General features: G+C 36.1%; 2 protein-coding genes across 2 annotated transcripts; one reads left to right on the top strand and one right to left on the bottom strand.

Annotated features, from left to right (window-relative positions):
- Positions 1–3,189: 3,189 nt before the first annotated feature.
- On the top strand, positions 3,190–7,950 carry LOC110782590 (protein trichome birefringence-like 40). The gene is made up of 4 exons (XM_021986757.2): positions 3,190–3,674; positions 5,412–5,586; positions 5,672–5,856; positions 7,345–7,950. The coding sequence occupies exons 1-4, from the start codon at positions 3,235–3,237 to the stop codon at positions 7,823–7,825; spliced, it is 1,281 nt and encodes a 426-aa protein (XP_021842449.2). The 5' UTR covers positions 3,190–3,234; the 3' UTR covers positions 7,826–7,950.
- Positions 7,951–18,221: 10,271 nt separating this feature from the next.
- Positions 18,222–18,872, bottom strand: LOC130472262 (uncharacterized). Its single transcript, XM_056842791.1, has one exon. It carries the CDS (start codon positions 18,870–18,872, stop codon positions 18,222–18,224), a length of 651 nt encoding a protein of 216 aa, XP_056698769.1.
- Positions 18,873–19,175: the final 303 nt, after the last annotated feature.

Below are 19,175 nucleotides of genomic sequence, written 5' to 3'. Positions count from 1 at the left end.
CCACTTAATGCTCGCACAGTCGCCCCTCAACCTCATTACCCGATCATTTATCACCTATGTAGACCATTTACTTTATTGAATTAGAGATGACTTTGAGGCGGGGCAAGACCGGCAAACCCACACCCGCCTACAATTCGCATCTTCATCCCCTCCATCCACCATAGAAATAATACACACCCCTCCCAACCCCCGTCTCGAGAGGAACAAAATAAATTTCATCCCTGCATCATCACCTTCCTTCCCGTGTATCCACACTCACCCCTATACTCGACTTTTTTTTTGGTAAGAGAGTTTTGAATTTGTAAACTCTATTATAGATCCTTTGAAAATTCGTTTGTTTGATTAGAGTTATTGAGTAAATAAACAAAAATATTATAATATGTAAGTTAATAGTACTTTTTTTATATATTCATAATCAATCAGATGAAGGATTAACAACTCGTGCGTAGGGATGAAAATATCATGTGGATGATCCATTAACTCCATCACCCGCTATAATTAAACGGGTGAAAACTCGAATTAAATGGATGAAAAGCGGGTGATGGGTGAAGCGGATGATGGATGCGGGTCGGATGCGGGTAATTTAATTTTTTTTTTATCCATCACCCATTTATTTTAAATATATTAATATCTAAACATAAAATGTGTTGATAAATTATTTATTAAAGTTAGTGCTTATTTAAATATTTTTAGTTAAGTTATGCGTGATAAGAAATAATTATATGTTTCGGAAATATATGTAGGTATATAACCTTTTCATATTTGTGTTTTATTAGATGGTGAATTTTTAAAAGTTAAAAATTTCACCCGAATATCACCCGATCCACCCAGTTCAGCGGGTGATGGATGGACGGAATGCAGGTGATGAGTAAAGCGGGTGACGGAGGACCGGGTGGAGCGGATGGAAGCGGGTGATGCTCCACCCGATCCGAATCCCACCCATTTCCATCCCTTACTCGCGCGGGTCCAATCTAAAATCCGCCATTGCCCCTTCACCCGCAACGAATACATTTTTTAACTCTATCACCCAATAAACTTTCATCCATCGCCGCCCATTTGGGGTGCGCGGATGCACAAGGGATCTCCCGAAAAAAACTCGCCCCATTGACAATCTGACATCCCTGTATTCGATAAATAATCCAATTTTCCTTTCAACTAAATTTTAAATATATTGACAAAAGTTTATTGAGAAGTAACAAAATTGATTTTATTAGCTATAAAATTGAAAAAAATATTTAAAAGTGACATACATAATTAATTAGCATTGGATTAGTATTCTCAAATCCTATTCATCCAGACTCTCCCCATCACCAAGGTGGGTACATGTTTTCCTTATATGTACTCATCCACCAAATATCTCTTTTTGTAAGTCAACGTCAATCAATCATCTACATTTAACTTTATCGTCAGACCAAACTAAAATCCAAACTCGCTCCTTCATCAAATATTATTCACCATTTACACATATAAATGTTATGTTGCACGAAATTTTAAAGTGATATTGCAATCATTTACATTAATATATAAAAAAAATATTTTTTTAATAATAAGGAAACTTATCATCTAGATCTTATGACTTTGGACATACTTGATTACGATATTATTAGTCAAAATTTCAATCAACATGCTCTTAAGAATTCAATAATATGAGGGAATAAATTATTATTCATGCTACGTATAAAAATATTACGATAATGAGAATGTGACAAAATTTATTTTTGATATTTAAGATTAAGTATAGGCTTCGTACTAAACAAAGGGCCTATAAAATGTTTGAGACGACCTTGTTAAATACATTAAATCAATAGTTAACTTTTGTTGTGCATATCCGTATTCATTATGAGACACAAATTCTTAAAAAGTTGATAGTATTATAATAATGTAATCGATAGTCCAAGTAAAACTATTATAAGATTTTGTATATAGGTTATCAGAAATTGCATGCAAAGATATTTCATTGGATAATAAATAATTATGTATTAATACAAAAAATGTATTAAAGATATTTAGAAAATAAAAAGAATGATTTAAATGATTTATGTATTAATTTGGAAATGATTTATGAAATTAAAAGAAACAAAAGAAATACAAAAAATCTCAAAGGTGAAGATTATTCAATAGAAATGGATGGCAGGAATTGCCTCAAATTACAAGGTGTTTCAATGGTATTCTTTAGGAAAATCATTGAAGAATTTTTCCTCTTTGCTGGACAGGGTACTAATAGTAATTTGACTTGCTAGTACTCCAAGAAATTAAAATGCTCCGTGGCTGAATATTTAGTCTTAAATTTCACTCTACGTTTCGAAATTTCCCATGACACTTACTCCGTATCACATATAAATAAATAAATAAAATAAATAAAAATAAAAATAACTACACTTATCGAAGCTATTGGCGATTTGCAGATGTAGAATGAACAATAATATTCTGAGAATCTATACCTAGTCTATACCTAGTCTATACATCTATACATCTATACATAGTATTTAAAAAGCAAAACCACATTTGATTAGATGACACGTGTCACCATATTTGATTAGATGACACGTGTCACCATATTTGATTAGATGACACGTGTCATTCATTCTTTTCTCCAGTAATTTGTTTTTTATTCTACTTTTTTCTTATTTAAAAAGCAAAATCACATTTGATTATATGACACGTGTCATCCATTATTTTCTCCATCAATTTGTTTTTTATTCTACTTTTTTCTATTTGTTTGATATATTATACAACTCCAACTGCTTCTTTCACTTTATCTTCCTCACACAACATCAATTTACCAATCTAATTCAACATCTTCCACTTCATCTTCCTGATTAAAACTCAATATCAATACACTATTTAATTTATGTATTCTTTCAACTTTCAAATTGTACCTCTAATAAATCATATATTCTCTCTAAAATCACAAGCTCAATAAAATTAGAACAAGATAAATTAAATAACCACTATACAACCGCCCGTTTTTTAAACGGGCTGAAAAGCTAGTTGTTTCAAGTTAGAAATTTTGAGATTCAGTTTTGAGATTTGAGCAGGTTTTAATGCACCTAAAATTAAGATATACTGGAATATAATACTCCACTAAGAACATGATGGTTCGTCGATCTTAGCACCTCATTATGTAACGTCTAAAGTTGAACTTTTTTTATGTTTTATTTAATAAATTTTCAATAAATGTAACAAAAATAAAACCCACCCCAAAGTATTACCTGATAAATTTTCTATGTCATCATGGAACAACCAAAACCCTCCATTGTTGACAAATGGAAGATCTTCACACTTGGAACCTTACTTGGTTTCTTTTTCTTTGTTTTTTACCATGACAAAGTCCATCAAGATATAAGTTTCTTATCTACTAAACAAGCTTTGGTAGATTTGGTTCCTTTTAAAGTGTTAAATCTATCTACTAGTAGTAGTAGTAGTGGTGGTGTTGTTAAGCCTATGAAACCATCGAATTTGGTCTTCGATGGCATAGAAAAATCAACGACTAAAGCAAGAAACAAGTGTGATATATTTGATGGGAAATGGGTTTATAAGCCAGAGGAAGGTCCTAGGTACGATTCTTTCAAGTGTCCATTCATTAATGAAAAGTTTAGTTGCCAACAAAATGGGAGGCTTGATTCTATGTATGAGAATTGGAGATGGGAAGCTCTACATTGTGATGTTCCGCTGTAAGTTTTGTTTTTACTAATTATTTCGATCAATTTTAGGGATCTTTTACCAAACTAGCTAATTCTACAATTTTATTTACCAAAATTGCTATTTTTTAATTCTATTTCCCAAACTAGCTACTATTTTGACTTTGAAGTAAAAACCAGTGAACCGGTTTGAGTTTTTTTTTTGTAGTGAACCGGTTTGGTTTGATTTTTTTTTTTTTTTAAAAATAGTGAATCGATGTGGTTTTTTTAGGGACTCCGGCCAGATTGTATAAATGTTGGGTTCTTTTTATCTTTCTAATATTTACGTTGACATCACTGGCCTGGGTTTTCCAATTTTCCCAACTGACTTATTTTTCATGCATATTTGAGACTCAATTATATTTCATTATATTCAATGTTCTGTAATTTTGGTTTCAATCTAATAAGAAATCGAAACTCTAAGTACTCCGTACAATATAAGGAACTTTTGATTGAATGTATTTTGTTTCAGATGTTATATAATTTTGTTTCCTTATGTTTGTACTATAGTTTTTTCTAATGTATAATATGGAGTATAAGTTATTATTTCTTTAAAAATAAAGTACGGAGTAATTGTTCTTTGGTTTGTGATTTATGTTTTGGATTGATTATATTTGAGTATACTTTGCGGCTATTAACAAAGCAAATGGTTCATTTTTGTTTTTTGATAAAAAGGGGAATGATTCGTCTAAAAAATAAACTCAAGAAAATACAAATTATATACATTTTAGTAAAAAAGTAAATAACAAAAAAATATTAAAAAATATATATAAAAAAAAAAACCCAAAAAAATTGGTTCACTATATATTACGGAGTAAAAAAAACCCAAATCAAAAACTAGCTAGTTTAATGTTTTTTTTACTCAAAGTCAAAATAGTCATTCTGGTAAATAAATAGTACTCACTCCGTTCCTAAATAAGTGTCACATTTGGGCTACGGCACGGTAATCAATAAAATTGTAAATTGTGTAAGAGTTAATGATTGAGAATGTTTTTTTTTTGGGAAAGGATAAAGTAGATAATTGTTTAATTGAATAAAGTACAAATAAAAGTGGATGTGGGGATTGAAAAGTGGAAAAGTGTAGAATATGTAAGTAAAAGTAATCATGATTTATAGAAAAGTGGGAAAAGTGTATGGAAAAGTGTGAAAAGTGTATGAAAAAGTGGGAAAATTATATGTTCAAAAATAGAAATGTGACACTTATAAGGGAACGCCAAAAAAGGAATGTGACACTTATTTAGGAACGGAGGGAGTAGCTAGTTTGGGAAATAGAATTCAAAAGTAGCCATTTTGGTAAATAAAATTTTAAAGTAGCCAGTTTGATAAAAGGTCCCAATTTTAGAGTGAAAAAAGTTATCTTGAAAGTTGAAACGAAACAACTCTTTTCAACCTGTAGCGTAATTATCTTGGTTGATAGAATATCATATGTGAAATCCAGACCATATGAGTATTTCTCGAGTTAAATCAGAACAAACCACATTGTTAATTCACAACAGGAGGAATTGGCCTAAAAATAACTAAACCATATCACAAATTCAAAAAACCAACATAAGTTGGTGGAGTTGGTGGGGAACTCACCTTGTGACTTGGAGGTCACAAGTTCGAGCCCCATCATCTGCAAAAATACTTGGGAGTGGCTCAAGCGACGACCTGCGGAGCTGGGCTGGTTAACCTGTGCCAGGTGCTGGTTCAGTTAGGGTTCTAACCATATTTTGTCCACTTAATTAATAGGTTTAATGGAACAAACATGCTAGAAAAACTGAGGAACAAGAGGATGATCCTTGTTGGGGATTCTCTAAATAGAAATATGTGGGAATCTCTTGCTTGCCTTCTCTTCACCTCCATTCCTTCTTCTGCTGCTGAGGTTGATAAACTCCGGCGCTACACAAATTCGTGGAAATCTACGGTATAAACGAAGTCCCAACTATATAAAAATTTCAAAATATGACTTGTGTTAATTATTTTTGTTAATATTGCATGTTTTATTGCAGGAGTATAATTTCACTATAGAATTTTACTGGAGTTCATTTCTTGTTGATATTGATAAAAACCATAAAAGTGGCAAAAAGGTTCTAGTGCTTGATAAGCTTTCTGCAAATTCGGAGAAGTGGGTTGGGGCTGATATCATGGTATTCAACTCTGGACACTGGTGGGAACCAAAAGGAAAATCAAGAGCGTAAGTTTCTTTTACATTCTCGCTAATTTTGACAAAATTAATTAAGCACCTTTTTTGATTTTAATAATATAGCATGAGAGAAAAAAAAGATTGGAACTTGTTACCTATCAAAAGTAACACAAACTCCCCTAAAAAAAAAAAAAAAAAAAACACAGACACTCAATGTTAACCTTTAGGCTTCGTTTGATTAGATATAAAACATTTTAATTGTAAAATGATTTTTATTGAAAAAAATTTACGCTACAAGAAATAGTACTATTAATGACGGAAAATCCAGTCACGAAAGGCCTATAATCGTTGATTAACGACGGGATTTCCTGTCGCGAACCCGTCATAAAAGGGGGCCGTCGTTAATAGAAAATCCCGTCGTTAACCCGTCGTAAAAGACATTTCGCGACGGTTATTCCCGTCATTGTTTGGTTGTTAGTCCCGTCGCAAAAGGTTTTTGCGACGGGATTTTTGACCCGTCGTAATTAGGTTGTCGTCAAAGATACAAATTCTTCTAGTGTTACAATGGAAAAACACAATTCCAAAATTAGTTTTCTGGTGTTTGGTTCCATGTAAAAATAATGGTGAAACGAAAGGAAGATGAAAATAACATTAAACAGGTAGTGAGAGAAGTTTACAAAGGAAGTAAGGAAAATGAAGGAAAAGAGTTTTCATTCATTTTGAAGTGAAAATGATTTTCCGTCATTAGAAGAACAATTTTACTTTTAGGAAAAAATAGTTTTACGCTCATTTACATACAAAACAATATACTACGTAACATTTATAATAGAGAAAAACTGTTTTTCAAAAATATGTTTTGCGCCCTACCAAACAGAGTGAAACTTTTATTCCTAGCTTCCATAATACACATTGTTCCGGTGTTGTAAAGATGGAAACAATGGGCTTCGAATGAAGGCCCTTTTGTATGTGTTGAAGATCTTGCTTGTTTGAATGAGTGGAGTCCGAATTCACCTGCACAAGAGCAAAGTTACTAGCCTCGGGGGTGTTTCCGAGGAAAGCCCCTCCGATGCCTAAGTAAGAATGATGCTCGGATTCTAGAGAGAAGTTCTCTAGAAGAGTAGTCTTAAGGCGGTAAATTGGACGTACCTTGAGGTGTGAGCCTTGGCGGCCTATTTATAGTGTTTGCATAATAAATGCCCATAGGTCATTTATTGCTTTTGGGCCTTGGGCCTTGATGGATGGCTGATTAGCCATTGGTGGGTTTGATGCTGTTTGTTTAGAGCCATTGGGCTTTGGACTTAGTGGCCCAATTGAGAATCAATTGGGAGCCCAAACACACATCATTACAGTATATAATAGATCTTCCCATGATAATCTCCAATATGTCGTTGTATGAAATATGAAGTATTACATTCAAGTGGGACCCACACATTACACTTAATTAATGAATAATCTTAGCCTGGCCCAATTAATGAATAATCTTACGATAAAGTGAGTACCACAACATTTTGATTAAATATTCTTGTGTAACGTTTTCAGATGGGAGTTGTTCGAATTCAAGGGAAAACTGATAAAACGTATGCCAATAGAACTAGCTTATGAACGTGGCATGAAAACATGGGCGGCATGGGTGGAAAGAAATGTCGATCCGAAGAAAACAACAGTGTTATTCAATGGCTATTCGCCTGTTCATAGATATCGAAAATACAATCAATGGTGCTATAATAGAACACAACCTCTCATGGGCGATTCCTATGTGCCGAGCTTTCCGAGATCTATGGTTGATGCGGTGGAGGGCGTTGTGAAAGGGATGAGTAAACCACAAGTGAAGTACTTGAACACTACAAAGCTTTCCGAGTACAGAATCGATGCACATCCATCTTTGTACATCACTAAAGATGACAAAAATGCTAATAGTTATTCCGATTGTAGTCATTGGTGTCTTCCTGGAGTTCCAGATAGTTGGAATAGGTTGCTGTATACTTCCCTTTTTTTTGATACACGGGAAGATATGGCCTAGTTCTTGAAGAGCACCTTTAAAGAGTTTTAGCAAATCTATACCTAGTATTTAAAAAACGAAACCAAATTTGATTAGATGACATATTTAATCCGTTCTTTCCTCCATCATTTTGGTTTTTTATTTTATTTTTTCTTTGTTGTTTTGATATATCATACAACTCTAACCGCCTCTTTCATTTCATCTTCCTTATACAACATCAATTCACCAATTTATTCATTAAACATCTTCCACTCCATCTTCCCGATTAAAACTCAATATTGATACACTATTTAATTTATGTCTGTTTTCAACCTTCAAATTTTACCTCTACTTAAATTATATATTCTCTCTAAAATCACAAGCTCAATAAAATTAGAACTTAAAAAGATAGACTAAATAATCATTATACAACTGCCCGTTCTTTAAACGAGATCAAAAACTAGTTTAGTTTAATAACTATCGACACGGTTATGCTTTCTTAAGTTGTTGTTGATCACTTGCTTAGGTTGTTGGGGGTGTAAATGGATTGAGAAAAGTTTAAGGTCCAATACAGTTCAGTCTAAATTTGTCGGACTGGATCGGACCTCAAAAAGTTTGGATTAGACTCGTATTCAAATTTTCAAGTTAATCATTTTTGGATTGGACTTAGACTCAAACTTTTGGAGTCCAAAAATCCAATTACGTCTATGTAACTTTAAAACAACGGTTATTTCATGAAATGCCCCCGAGGTTTCACGAAATTCACCAAATACCCCTGCGCGTTTCAAAATACATAATATACCCCTATTTAAACTTAAAGTGCACCAAATACCCCTAGACTTAACGGCCGTTAGTGCTCCGTTAGGATTACTTTACCTTTATACCCTTACTCACCCAATATTCTTCTCTCTCCTCCCCTCTCTGTTGTTTGACCCGTCTGCCATCATCTCTCCATCATCTCTCTGTTTTTTCTTTTTCTTCTTGATGATTTCAACAGAAAAAAAAACTTGCACAATTTTTTGCACTATCTTCCTCATATCATCATAACTCTATTTCTCCCAAAACCCAGTGCACTATCTTCCTCATATCATATCATCATCATCATCATCATCAATCCCATAAACTCTATTTTCTCTTTAAACCTAAAAATTTTGTGGGAGAGTAATTTCTTACCATTTAAATTCAAGCCGTTACATAATTTCGTTCAAATTTGGCTCGATTTCGTTCAAAATTGTTGAATTTTGAGTCGATTTTGCAAGCCTAACCCTTGATTTCGAATTTGGGGGTTTTAATTTGTTATTTGTTTAATGTAATTGGGCATGTATAATTGATGTTAAACACATGTATATACTCATTTTTCTTATCATATAAAAGAAGCAGCAGCAATTTCATAAGGGGTCTGATTTTTGTTGCGTGATATAGGAGAGTAGCTGCAGCGACTAGAACTAGGGTAGAGTATAGATTAGGATAGAGGAGATGAATAGAAAGCTGAATTAGTATCTGCAGATTTTGAATTTTGTTTTCAGATTTTGATTTCTTTTGTGTTTTGTTTTTATTTTTCGTTCTTGAGTTGCGATTAGGAGAAGGAATAGCAGCAGCAACATCGTAGGTAGAGGATGAGCATCAACAATTAGCATAAAATTAGAGAAATTAGAAGTTCGAATTAGAGGCCTAGTGAATCCATTCTTTCTAGTCAATCTTGGGCATATATTTCACTGTTTATAGATCTTCCAACAATTGATGATTCCTACCACGGTATTGACATCTACGGCTACCAAGATGAGCTAGAGGTTCTGGGGGTTGTAATTGGGTTTGAAGAAGGAGCCCATTTTGTTCTTCAGGTTACAGATTTGCCATTTCTTCGGGAGATAGAGTCTCAATGGAAAGATATTCTTCAGTTTACAGATTTGTCATTTCCCGATGAAATTTACTATGGCAACCGCGTATCTGAATATGAGGATGAGCTGCAAAGTATTGAAGTAAAAGTTTCTTAAGTAGAGGTTTTCCCACTTAGTTTGGAATCTCTGTATTCACTCGTGGTGCCATCATTTGTAAAGAGATATTACAAATTTTTACACGAGTATTCCAGGGATATAATAATTCCTGATGAAGCTCACAATCCTCAAGTGTGGATACCTGACCAAAATGATTCTGACAAAGGCCAATGGATAAGTTCAAAGGTCGGCATAGGATACACTGATTATGATATGGAATTGCTCCCTTTATTTCCTCGAGCATTTGGTGTAACTGAAGTTCCTGATTAGATCATTATATGCAGTTATGGCGTAGCTGGCTAATTGGGTATTTGGTGCAAACAAATTTACAAATAGGTGTATATTGTGCAAAAAGTTTATAAATAGGTGCATTTGGTGAATTATAAACATGACTTAACGGAGGACTAACGGAAAGTCAAAATAGGGGTATTTGGTGAACAGTACGAAAATAATAGGGGTATATTATGTATTTTGAAACACGCAGGGGTATTTGGTGAATTTCGTGAAACCTCAGGGGCATTTCATGAAAAAACCGTTAAAACAATTGTGAAATATATGAGTTTTTTGGGCCTTTATTTACTACGTGCAATAAAAAAAACAACCGAATCTTACACTCTGTATAAAACCCATAACCCAAAAATATTCTCTCACACTCTTTCTCTTATGCTTTCTCTCGCCGGTTGTGATCGTTGATTATTGAACTTTAATATATTTTAAAGTTGATGTTTTTTAAGAAGTGAAACTTGTTTTGGCTAAGTATTTAGATGTGTACGACAATTGTTATTTGCAATTATGTCTATTGCTAAACTGAATTCTTACTATATATTTTCCCTTTATGGAAGGATGACTTGTAGTTATATATGTGTTAAATGATTTAATACTCTTCTGTTTTATATTATGTGTTAGAAAAGTTAGTTGGAAACATTATTTTTTGCATTTATTTTCCAACCATTTGATAATGTTTTTTTTCAGAAAAACCGGATCGGATTAAACTGAATTCGGACTCAAGAAATTTTATATGGATCGAAGTGGATTAGACTTGAAATAAATTTAGATCAGATTCGAACTTAAATATTCAAGTCGAAAAAAATTTGGATTGTATTTAGAATTGGCAAAGTCCAATCCACTACAATCTATTTACACCCCTAGTTGGTTTTGCTAGTTTTGTAGATCACTTGCCTCGGCCCATTACACCGTGCATTTTATTTGTCATAGATAATATTACTTGACCTTTTTAACGGGCAGGGTCTAAGGCGGGTGGTTTAACGGACTTGAGGTTAACAATAGCGAGTTAGATTGGGCTAATGTGAGTAATGTCTATGAATCTCGGCTCGTCATTTTTTAGGGTCTGTTCGGTATTGTTGTAGTTTTTTATTTTTTGATTTTTTAAACAAAAATAAACAAAACGGTGTTCGGCTATACTGTTGCAGGAAACAATTTTCCAGCGCTTTATACAAACTGCAACCGAAATAACTAAACCGTACAAAGTGGTTTTGGTTTTGATATTTTGGTTTTGGGAAATATGTATCTATTCCCTTATCCCCTGTCATCAATTCATCTCTCTTGTGTAGGGGTGTCAATTTTCAATTCGACCTAGTGAACCCGATGGGTTTGTCTGACCGTTTAGAATCCGAATTGTTTAGAACCCGCGAGGTAAAATTCGAAATCCGATCCGGTCCGATTATATTCAACCAGAATCTGACCCAACCCGTTAATATCAATCTGATTAAGATTCAAATCCGATAACAGACCGATCCGTGACAATTCGAATCCGTTTAATCCCAGCCAAAACGATCTGAATCCCGTTTATGATCCGATCCGTTTGTAATCCAAACCGTTTCCAACCCGAGGAAAATCCGTATAATCTGATCCGTTTGTTATCCAAACCGTTTCTGAAGGAAATAATGCCCTTGGTCCAAGTTTGCATTTAATGCTAAGTCTAATAAATGCGGTTAAGTATTAATTAAGCAAGTTAATTATTCAGTGAGATCAAGTGATCTGAATGCCTAGTTAGAGGGAGCTTCAGTTCAGGTGGAATTAATATAATTAACGCCACAACTTACTTTTGACTGAACCCGTAGGGTCACACAAATAGTACGTTAACGGATCAAGTATTTAGTTGAATATTATATTCAATAGATACTCTAATTATGGATATTCGAAAATGACGGATGTTGGTTTTAGTGGGAGCTAAACAAATGTCAAAAAGCAAAGAAAGAATATTTGTCGGAAATGAAGATATTACCGGAAACGGAAATATGGTTCATAACGGAAATATAAATATTATCGAAGTGGAAGATATTTCCGTAAACGAAAATATGGTTCGTATTGAAGATGACACCGAGGAGGGTTCGGGGGTCTTGATTGCACGTTCTTGTGAGATGTTACTAAGTGGATTCCGCAGTCTAGTCATCGGTGAAAGTCGAGGCTAGGTAGGATTATGCGTTTACCCATGTTGATATTCACCACTTAGGGTGGATTGAGATGACTGAAGTGATATGTTCATTGTCTGAGAAGTGATCCGACCTACGATCAAGGAATCCAACCTACGATCAAGGAACGTTCACTTGTAGGAAGCGAATCTCACCGGTGAAAGTCGGGGGATTTTTAATTATAGGGTGCATAGGTCTCTTTCATGATTCGATCTTTAGTACAAGAGTTGTGACTCGCCATAGCTATACTAGGTGGAATCCATTTTCCTTAATCTACCTATCCCTTTATATTGGTTACCCCGTTTGAGCGATTAGTGACAAGTTGTGCAAACAACCCAACCATTGATTGTTGTTTAAAGTGAAGTATGCTAGTAGTTACATATGTCTTGATAGTATGGAAAACGCTTGATTTCCGAGAGTTCGACCCCTTACTTACCCCTTGTCCACTATACTTTGTGTAGTGTCTTAGGATTGAGTCAAGTGAACTAAATATTATCACTAGTGTCATCTGCAAAAGTTAAAAATGGGATTCTCATTCTCGAACGACCAGGAGAAACTCCAAGTAACTTGGAGCGATCAAAACAACATTCATTGAGTGATCGAGCTAATAGTTCTACACAAAGAACGAAAAGCTATGGAGAAAGGGGGATCTCCTAGCCTAATTCCCCCAGTTGGAAAAAATTATTCTCCTAAAAATCTCTAACCTTTAAAAAGTGGGAAGTCAAATTACTGTAGCTTATCTACAGTAAAATGAAAACGATTTGTTTAATCTCTAACCTACATTTTTCAATTTTCACTTAACTCTTCTCAACTCTCTCATCTCATTGTTTCTTCCGCCCTCACTCTTCTCTCTCCTCAAATCCTCCCTATCTATGGCAGACTGATCATTTATAAATCAAAAACCTCAAAAGAAAAATGTATTTCGATGGAACACCAAACCCACAACATTCATGGAAATACTAGCAATTAGGGTTTCTACTTACAATGTTAAGAGGGATAAGGAGTTAGTTATTTGGTTGGCTGAGATATTTGTGTTGAAACTAACACATTTGTTTTCCATGGGGGTGAAGAAATTGTGGATGATTTTGATGTGATTCGAAGTAGTATGAAGAGGGGAGACCATGTTACCTATTTTTGGTGGATGGATTATTTCTTGGATAAAGGGGGCGAGTTGGAGCATGTTGTTCGATCTTCTTGTTCTGTGTTTGTCAAGGTATGTTTTTTGGACGAATTTCAACAATATAATTTCTGAAAATTTATTCATTCTTGCAATTAATCTTTCAATGCGAATCAAGATTTCTTTGGCTCCTGCTGTTCTAGGTGCAATTTATAGAGACTTAAGGTTGTTGAAAGAATATATTTTGGCTTTTACTTGTGAAGCTGAAATCAATGTGAAAATCTTGTTGTTTGGGGATTATTTCACCTTGTTCACTTTGGGTTTGGGAGAGGTTTCCTAGACTATGTTTGGAAATTCATTATTATTGTTTTTTCTCTTTATAATCAGGTCGTTGATTTGTTTGATTTAATTAGTTATAGATTTTTATTTTTGCGAATGATACTATTAGCATTAAGTTACGATCTTTTTGTAATATTTCAGGTTGCTTGAGAATGAGTCAAGGTTTTTAGACTTTAGTGTGGATTTGTAGCTGAGTGATGGATTCAATTTCAAGTTAGGTGATATTCTATTTGATTTTCTGGACTTATAATTGTTGAGAATTTTTGTACAACATTGAACATATTAATGTTTAGGGGGAAGTAATTAACCGATTGTACTTTTTAAATTCAGGGGTGTTAACTATATCAACCTTCTTTTTGTTCTGGAGACTTTCTGATTGTGTAATTTGGTGCTTAATTAGAACTATGCCATTTCTTTCAAAATTTCTACCATTGAGTTTCCAAGTGTATCTTTGTATGCTTTAAATTTTTTAGAATCTTATGGTGCTCTTAACGTTTTCTCTACATTATATACTTCCCGTAGACTAGATAGTATATAAGAGAAATAAGTACAAAATTCATAAACTACATATCAGTTATTTGACTTGCTCAAAGTGAATTTTTCTCTTATGTTGATATAATGGTATGTAATCACTATATGGAACAATCTATCAAGAAGAATTCTAATTACTATCAGGAAGAGTTATAATTTGTCAAAATCAATAAGAAAGTCAAGCTTGTGTCAGTTTATATAGGTTCTTATTGTATCTAATTTAATAAAGAGATGATATTGAATTATGAGGTAATGGGATTCCTCGTTTAAGTTATTCACAATATTTTGGGTTTTACACAAACGGGAATAAATTAAAATGCCCCTTAAAAGAGATGGATTATGTTTTACTTAAGACTCGACAAGAATGTTAACGACCTTTTCTTTAAGATCTGGATAAGAAGCAACAGAGAATCTCCAAAAAAGAGCTGTCTGACCCATCCTTTCTTGTCTTAGAGCAATCTATCACATCTACACAAACAAAATTAGCTGAGTAAACTTCTTACTCATTGATCTCATAGAGAATTAGATTGTAAAAGTTAATTGTAAGTGTTTCGGTAAAAATACAGGGGATCCTTGACTAAGGAGTCGTACGGTAAAGACGACGAGAGGTTTTCGAGAGTCTTCTTCCTAGGCCGGAGTTAGACGGCGGATTTGGGCTCAAGTTCCAGAATTAGGTTTGAGGTTTATTGATTCCGTATCCTCTGCCATGTATCCGGGCTGTATATATAGGAATATAGGATAGAAACCCTAATCTGATTCCTTGGTCAACACGGATTCTTTGTCCAGCCGACTTCTATCAGATCTGTGAGTCCCTCCATTATGCGGAGTATGATTGGAAGGGCCTTAATGACTACGGGTCGGCCGACCCTTGTGGGCCGTCCTCCGTGGGGCCATCCCTAATATTCGTACTTTACTCAAGTTAATGTCCGTCTGGGCCTACTGTGTAGGGCCCATGTGTCGACGTGTTGTGAGCCGTTTGTATTCCCAAACAACTGGCCCCCCAGTCCCATATAATTTTGTAAGTTACAAAATTTATGGGCTAAGTGCAATAATAAGATATTCTTTCTTTATAACTGTTTTCGTATCCGTATGTAACATAGCTTTCGTACGTACTTCCCAATAGTACAAATATTTGACAAAAATATACACGTATAAGAAGTATGCACAACAATATTGTGCATTTTGATAGACTTTTCTTGTTTGGCTTTGTGGACAAGTCACATAACATTAATTGCATTTGCTTTCCCAACTCCAACATGTTTCTGAAAACTAGGAGAAGATTTGACCATTCATTTTTCCTTTATTCTTTCCTCTTTTCTTCTTTCTTTTTAAATACTCATGGGGCGGCTCTCCTGGTGGTCGACTGGCTGGCTGGGCGTGGTGGTCGGCCGGATGGCTGGACATGTCCGGAGGCCGGCTGGCTGGGCTTGATGGTCGGTCGGCTGGTTGGTTGGATGTCGTGACTGGTTTCCTTCCTCTGCCAGCCTGTATGGCTAGATGGCCCCTTTTTATTATTATTATTATTATTATTATTATTATTATTATTATTATTATTATTATTATTATTATTATTATTATTATTATTATTATTATTTTTCTTTCGATCAGCCGGCTAGTGGTTGTACCAGTGGTGGTCGACTGGTTCTAGCCGGCTGGTGGTGGTCGGCCTGCCGTCGACGTCGGTGGTGTTGGTCGAACTTTTTTTTTTTTTCCGACCACCTGTAATGATGGTGGCCGGTCGGCCGCCGCCGTCCGTGGTGGTAGTCGACTTTTTTTCTTTTTTTCCTTTTTCGATCGGCCGGCCAGTGTCCGTACGCCTGTACCGGAGGTGGCCGACTACTTTTTTTTTTTTTTTTTTTGGGTCGGCCGGCCAGTGGCCGTACGCCTGTAATGGTGGTGGCCGACTTCCTTTTTTTTTCCGGTCGGCAGGCAGTGGCTGTACGCCTGTACCGGTGGTAGCTGACTTTATTTATTTTTCTTTTTTTTTGTCGGCCGGCCAGTGGTTGTACGCCTGTACAGGTGGTGGCCGACCTTTTTTTTTTTTTTTTTTTTTTTTTTGCCGGTCGGCCGGCCAGTGGTTGTACGCCTGTGCAGGTGGTGGCCGGCCTTTTTTTTTTTTTTTTTTTTTTGCGGTCGGCCGGCCAGTGGCTGTATTGGTGGTGATAGGCTAGCTGTAGATGTCGATGTCGACCCACATCTCTCCGGAGACCTTCGTATGTTTTTCCATGACTTTTCCGGCAAGTCTCTGGCGACTTTCGACAGTACTCCGGCGAGTTCCGGTGATTTTTCGTTCATATTTCACCGTCTTTCCAATAATATTTCCGGTGGCCTACGGACGTTATTCCGGCTGGCCGACTTTTTCTGGTGGCCGACTGGTTTCGGGCGGCTACCTTGGTCGGATGGATAAAATCGGATGACTTGCACTACTTCACATTTGTTGTTATATCTTGTTGAAGTTCAATGTACTTGAAGTCTTGAATAAGTGAACATAAATGTTGAGCTTACCCACAGCAGTATATTTCTATTAACTTCCAATATTGGTACTTGAATCATGATTGATTAATTGTGCTTTTAGACTTTTAGTCTAAAAATTATCTTATAAGTTAGGCCCAATTAGGATAGCACTTAGGTCTTTCTTATCTCTTGGACGGCCGGACATTTAAATAGTTTTTATTTCATTCTCCGTATTAACTTCCATTACTCCACCTAACTGATAAACGTTCGGTGATCAGCCGTACAATTATCTTGAGGGTAGGTTTTGTTAGGATAGTACCTGAGTCTTTCTTGTCTTTTGGACATTTTAAGAAAGCACATAGGTTTTATTGTATATTAACTTCCATTACGCCACCTAACTGATAATTGTTTGGTGATCAGCCGTACAATTATCTTGAGGGTAGGTTTTGTTAGGATAGCATCTAAATCTTTATTGTTTGTGTCCTATTGGACGAACAAGAAAGATGCTTAGGTTTTTTCATATTAACTTCCATTACTCCACCTAACTGATGATTGTGTGGTGATTTCCCGCACAATTATCTTGAGGGTAGGTTTTGTTAGGATAGCACCTAAATCTTTATTGTTTGTGTCCTATTGGACGAACAAGAAAGATGATTAGGTTTTTTCATATTAACTTCCATTACTCCACCAAACTGATGATTGTGTGGTGATTTCCCGCACAATTATCTTGAGGGTAGGCATTGTTAGGATAGCACCTAAATCTTTATTGTTTGTGTCCTGTTGGACGAACAAGAAAGATGCTTAGGTTTTAGTAATTACCTCATGTTTTTCATTATCTCCATCAAGCAAGGTGTCATGTACATGAAATATTGTTGAGGGCTTGACTTAGAAACTAAGAGATTTGTACTTATTGTTTACATCCCTATAATTCTCATGGAAGAAAATATTAATGTCAAAGTCATAACGATCGAACGCGAGCTCGTTTTATTGCTTTAATCATAAATAAACCAGTAGATTACATGAAATAATAATAAGAACAACTAAAAGACGGATGCATCTATTCCAGAATGTTGGTCTTTATTTTATTAATTGACTAAAAATTGACATACCAAAATTTCGCTTAGTCATAATCTTTTCAACAGTACAACCAATTTAACATCGGTTGGCTCACTGACTTCTTGGTCATCCACGTTGATTGCATCTAGACTCCAATAAATCCTTGAGTTTTATCATTGTCACTAAAAGGTTGAATCTTCCTCTTCCTTTCTATCTTCCTGCATGCCCCCCTAATTTCGGCTTTGAGCCCTGTATTGCTTAAAGTAGCCTTGCCGAATCAGGTCTTCCACGTTGTTTTTGAGATCTCGACACTCATCGGTTGTGTGGTCATAGTCGTCATGAAAGTCGCACCATTTAGACTGATCCCGATTTTTGAAGTGCATCTTCCCAGGGCGTTGCCATTTGTCATCAGTTTTGTTCATGGCAAATATATGTGATCGAGGGACGAGCAAAGGTGTGTAACTGTCATACTTGTCTTTCTTTTTATCTTTCCGTTCGTCGTTCTCATAGTTTTCTCAGTTGTCCTTTCTTCTTTGACTACCCTTCTCCCTTTTGTCGTCCTTCCTGGAGTCTACCATCGTTGGATGGACGTAATCATCATGGTTGGATACGGCCAGTGTCCTATTAAATTCCTCAATCCTGATGTATTCGTCCGCCTTTTCAAGAGCAGCTCCTAGGTTGGAGACATTCTTCTTTGCTAGGTAATCTCTATACCTGCTTTTACGTAGGCCATGTGTAAGAGCCAGTATGGCGACGTCCGGCTTAATATCGGGTATCATCACAACTTCTCGGTTGAATCGCCCAAGATAGTCTCTTAGGCTTTCATCCCCTCGCTGCTTCACGCTCCACAGTTCGGCTGATGTTTTCTCCCTACGTTTGTTGCTGACAAAGTGCTCACAGAATTGCTTCGACAACTGCCTGAAGTTGCGGATGGATCCGGCCCTCATGTTTTTGAACCAGGTTTGGGCCAAACCGCTTAGCGTAGCTGGGAAGCACTTGCACCATACTGCCGAGGATGCGGTGTATAGGTACATATGTCCTTCGTACGCAGTTATGTGATCGTCGGGATCTGTGGAGCCGTCATACTTGATGTGCCTAGGGAGCTTCATCCTTGGGAGAGGTTCCTCAAGGATCCCTGGAGTGAAAGGGGAACCTTTTGGGATCATGATGTCGCTGGGTGTCGACCGGTGTGCCCCCCGGCGTCGTGCCCAGACCTTTCCCTCCTTAGCGGTGATCGATCGATCGACGGTCGAGTGGGATAGCGACCTCTTCCGTTGTGTGGTGACGGCCTCCGTGATTGAGCCCTTGTGGGGGATCATCCTTCGAGGGACGTGGGTGGGGGAAGCACCACCTCGGATCGAAGGTGGGGTTGCTCATTCTCAATCCTCTTAGGTGGTGTCCGTGTCCTTCTTCGTCGTCTCGGAGCGTACTCAGAACGAGAGGACCCAGATGATTCTTCCTGTTCGGCC

This window comes from Spinacia oleracea, chromosome 4 (genome assembly GCF_020520425.1).
Source record: "Spinacia oleracea cultivar Varoflay chromosome 4, BTI_SOV_V1, whole genome shotgun sequence".
Taxonomy (NCBI): Eukaryota; Viridiplantae; Streptophyta; class Magnoliopsida; order Caryophyllales; family Amaranthaceae; genus Spinacia; species Spinacia oleracea.
The sequence above is the reverse complement of the archived record's forward strand: the minus strand, read 5'-3'. Positions and strand labels throughout refer to the sequence as shown.

Bases quoted from the DNA above. Each gene is read 5' to 3' on its own strand.
- LOC130472262 (XM_056842791.1), bottom strand. From the start codon at position 18,872: ATGATCCCAAAAGGTTCCCCTTTCACTCCAGGGATCCTTGAGGAACCT.
- LOC110782590 (XM_021986757.2), top strand. From the start codon at position 3,235: ATGGAACAACCAAAACCCTCCATTGTTGACAAATGGAAGATCTTCACA. The intron at 3,675-5,411 runs GTAAGTTTTGTT...CTTAATTAATAG, and splicing joins CTACATTGTGATGTTCCGCT to GTTTAATGGAACAAACATGC. The intron at 5,587-5,671 runs GTATAAACGAAG...GTTTTATTGCAG, and splicing joins CAAATTCGTGGAAATCTACG to GAGTATAATTTCACTATAGA.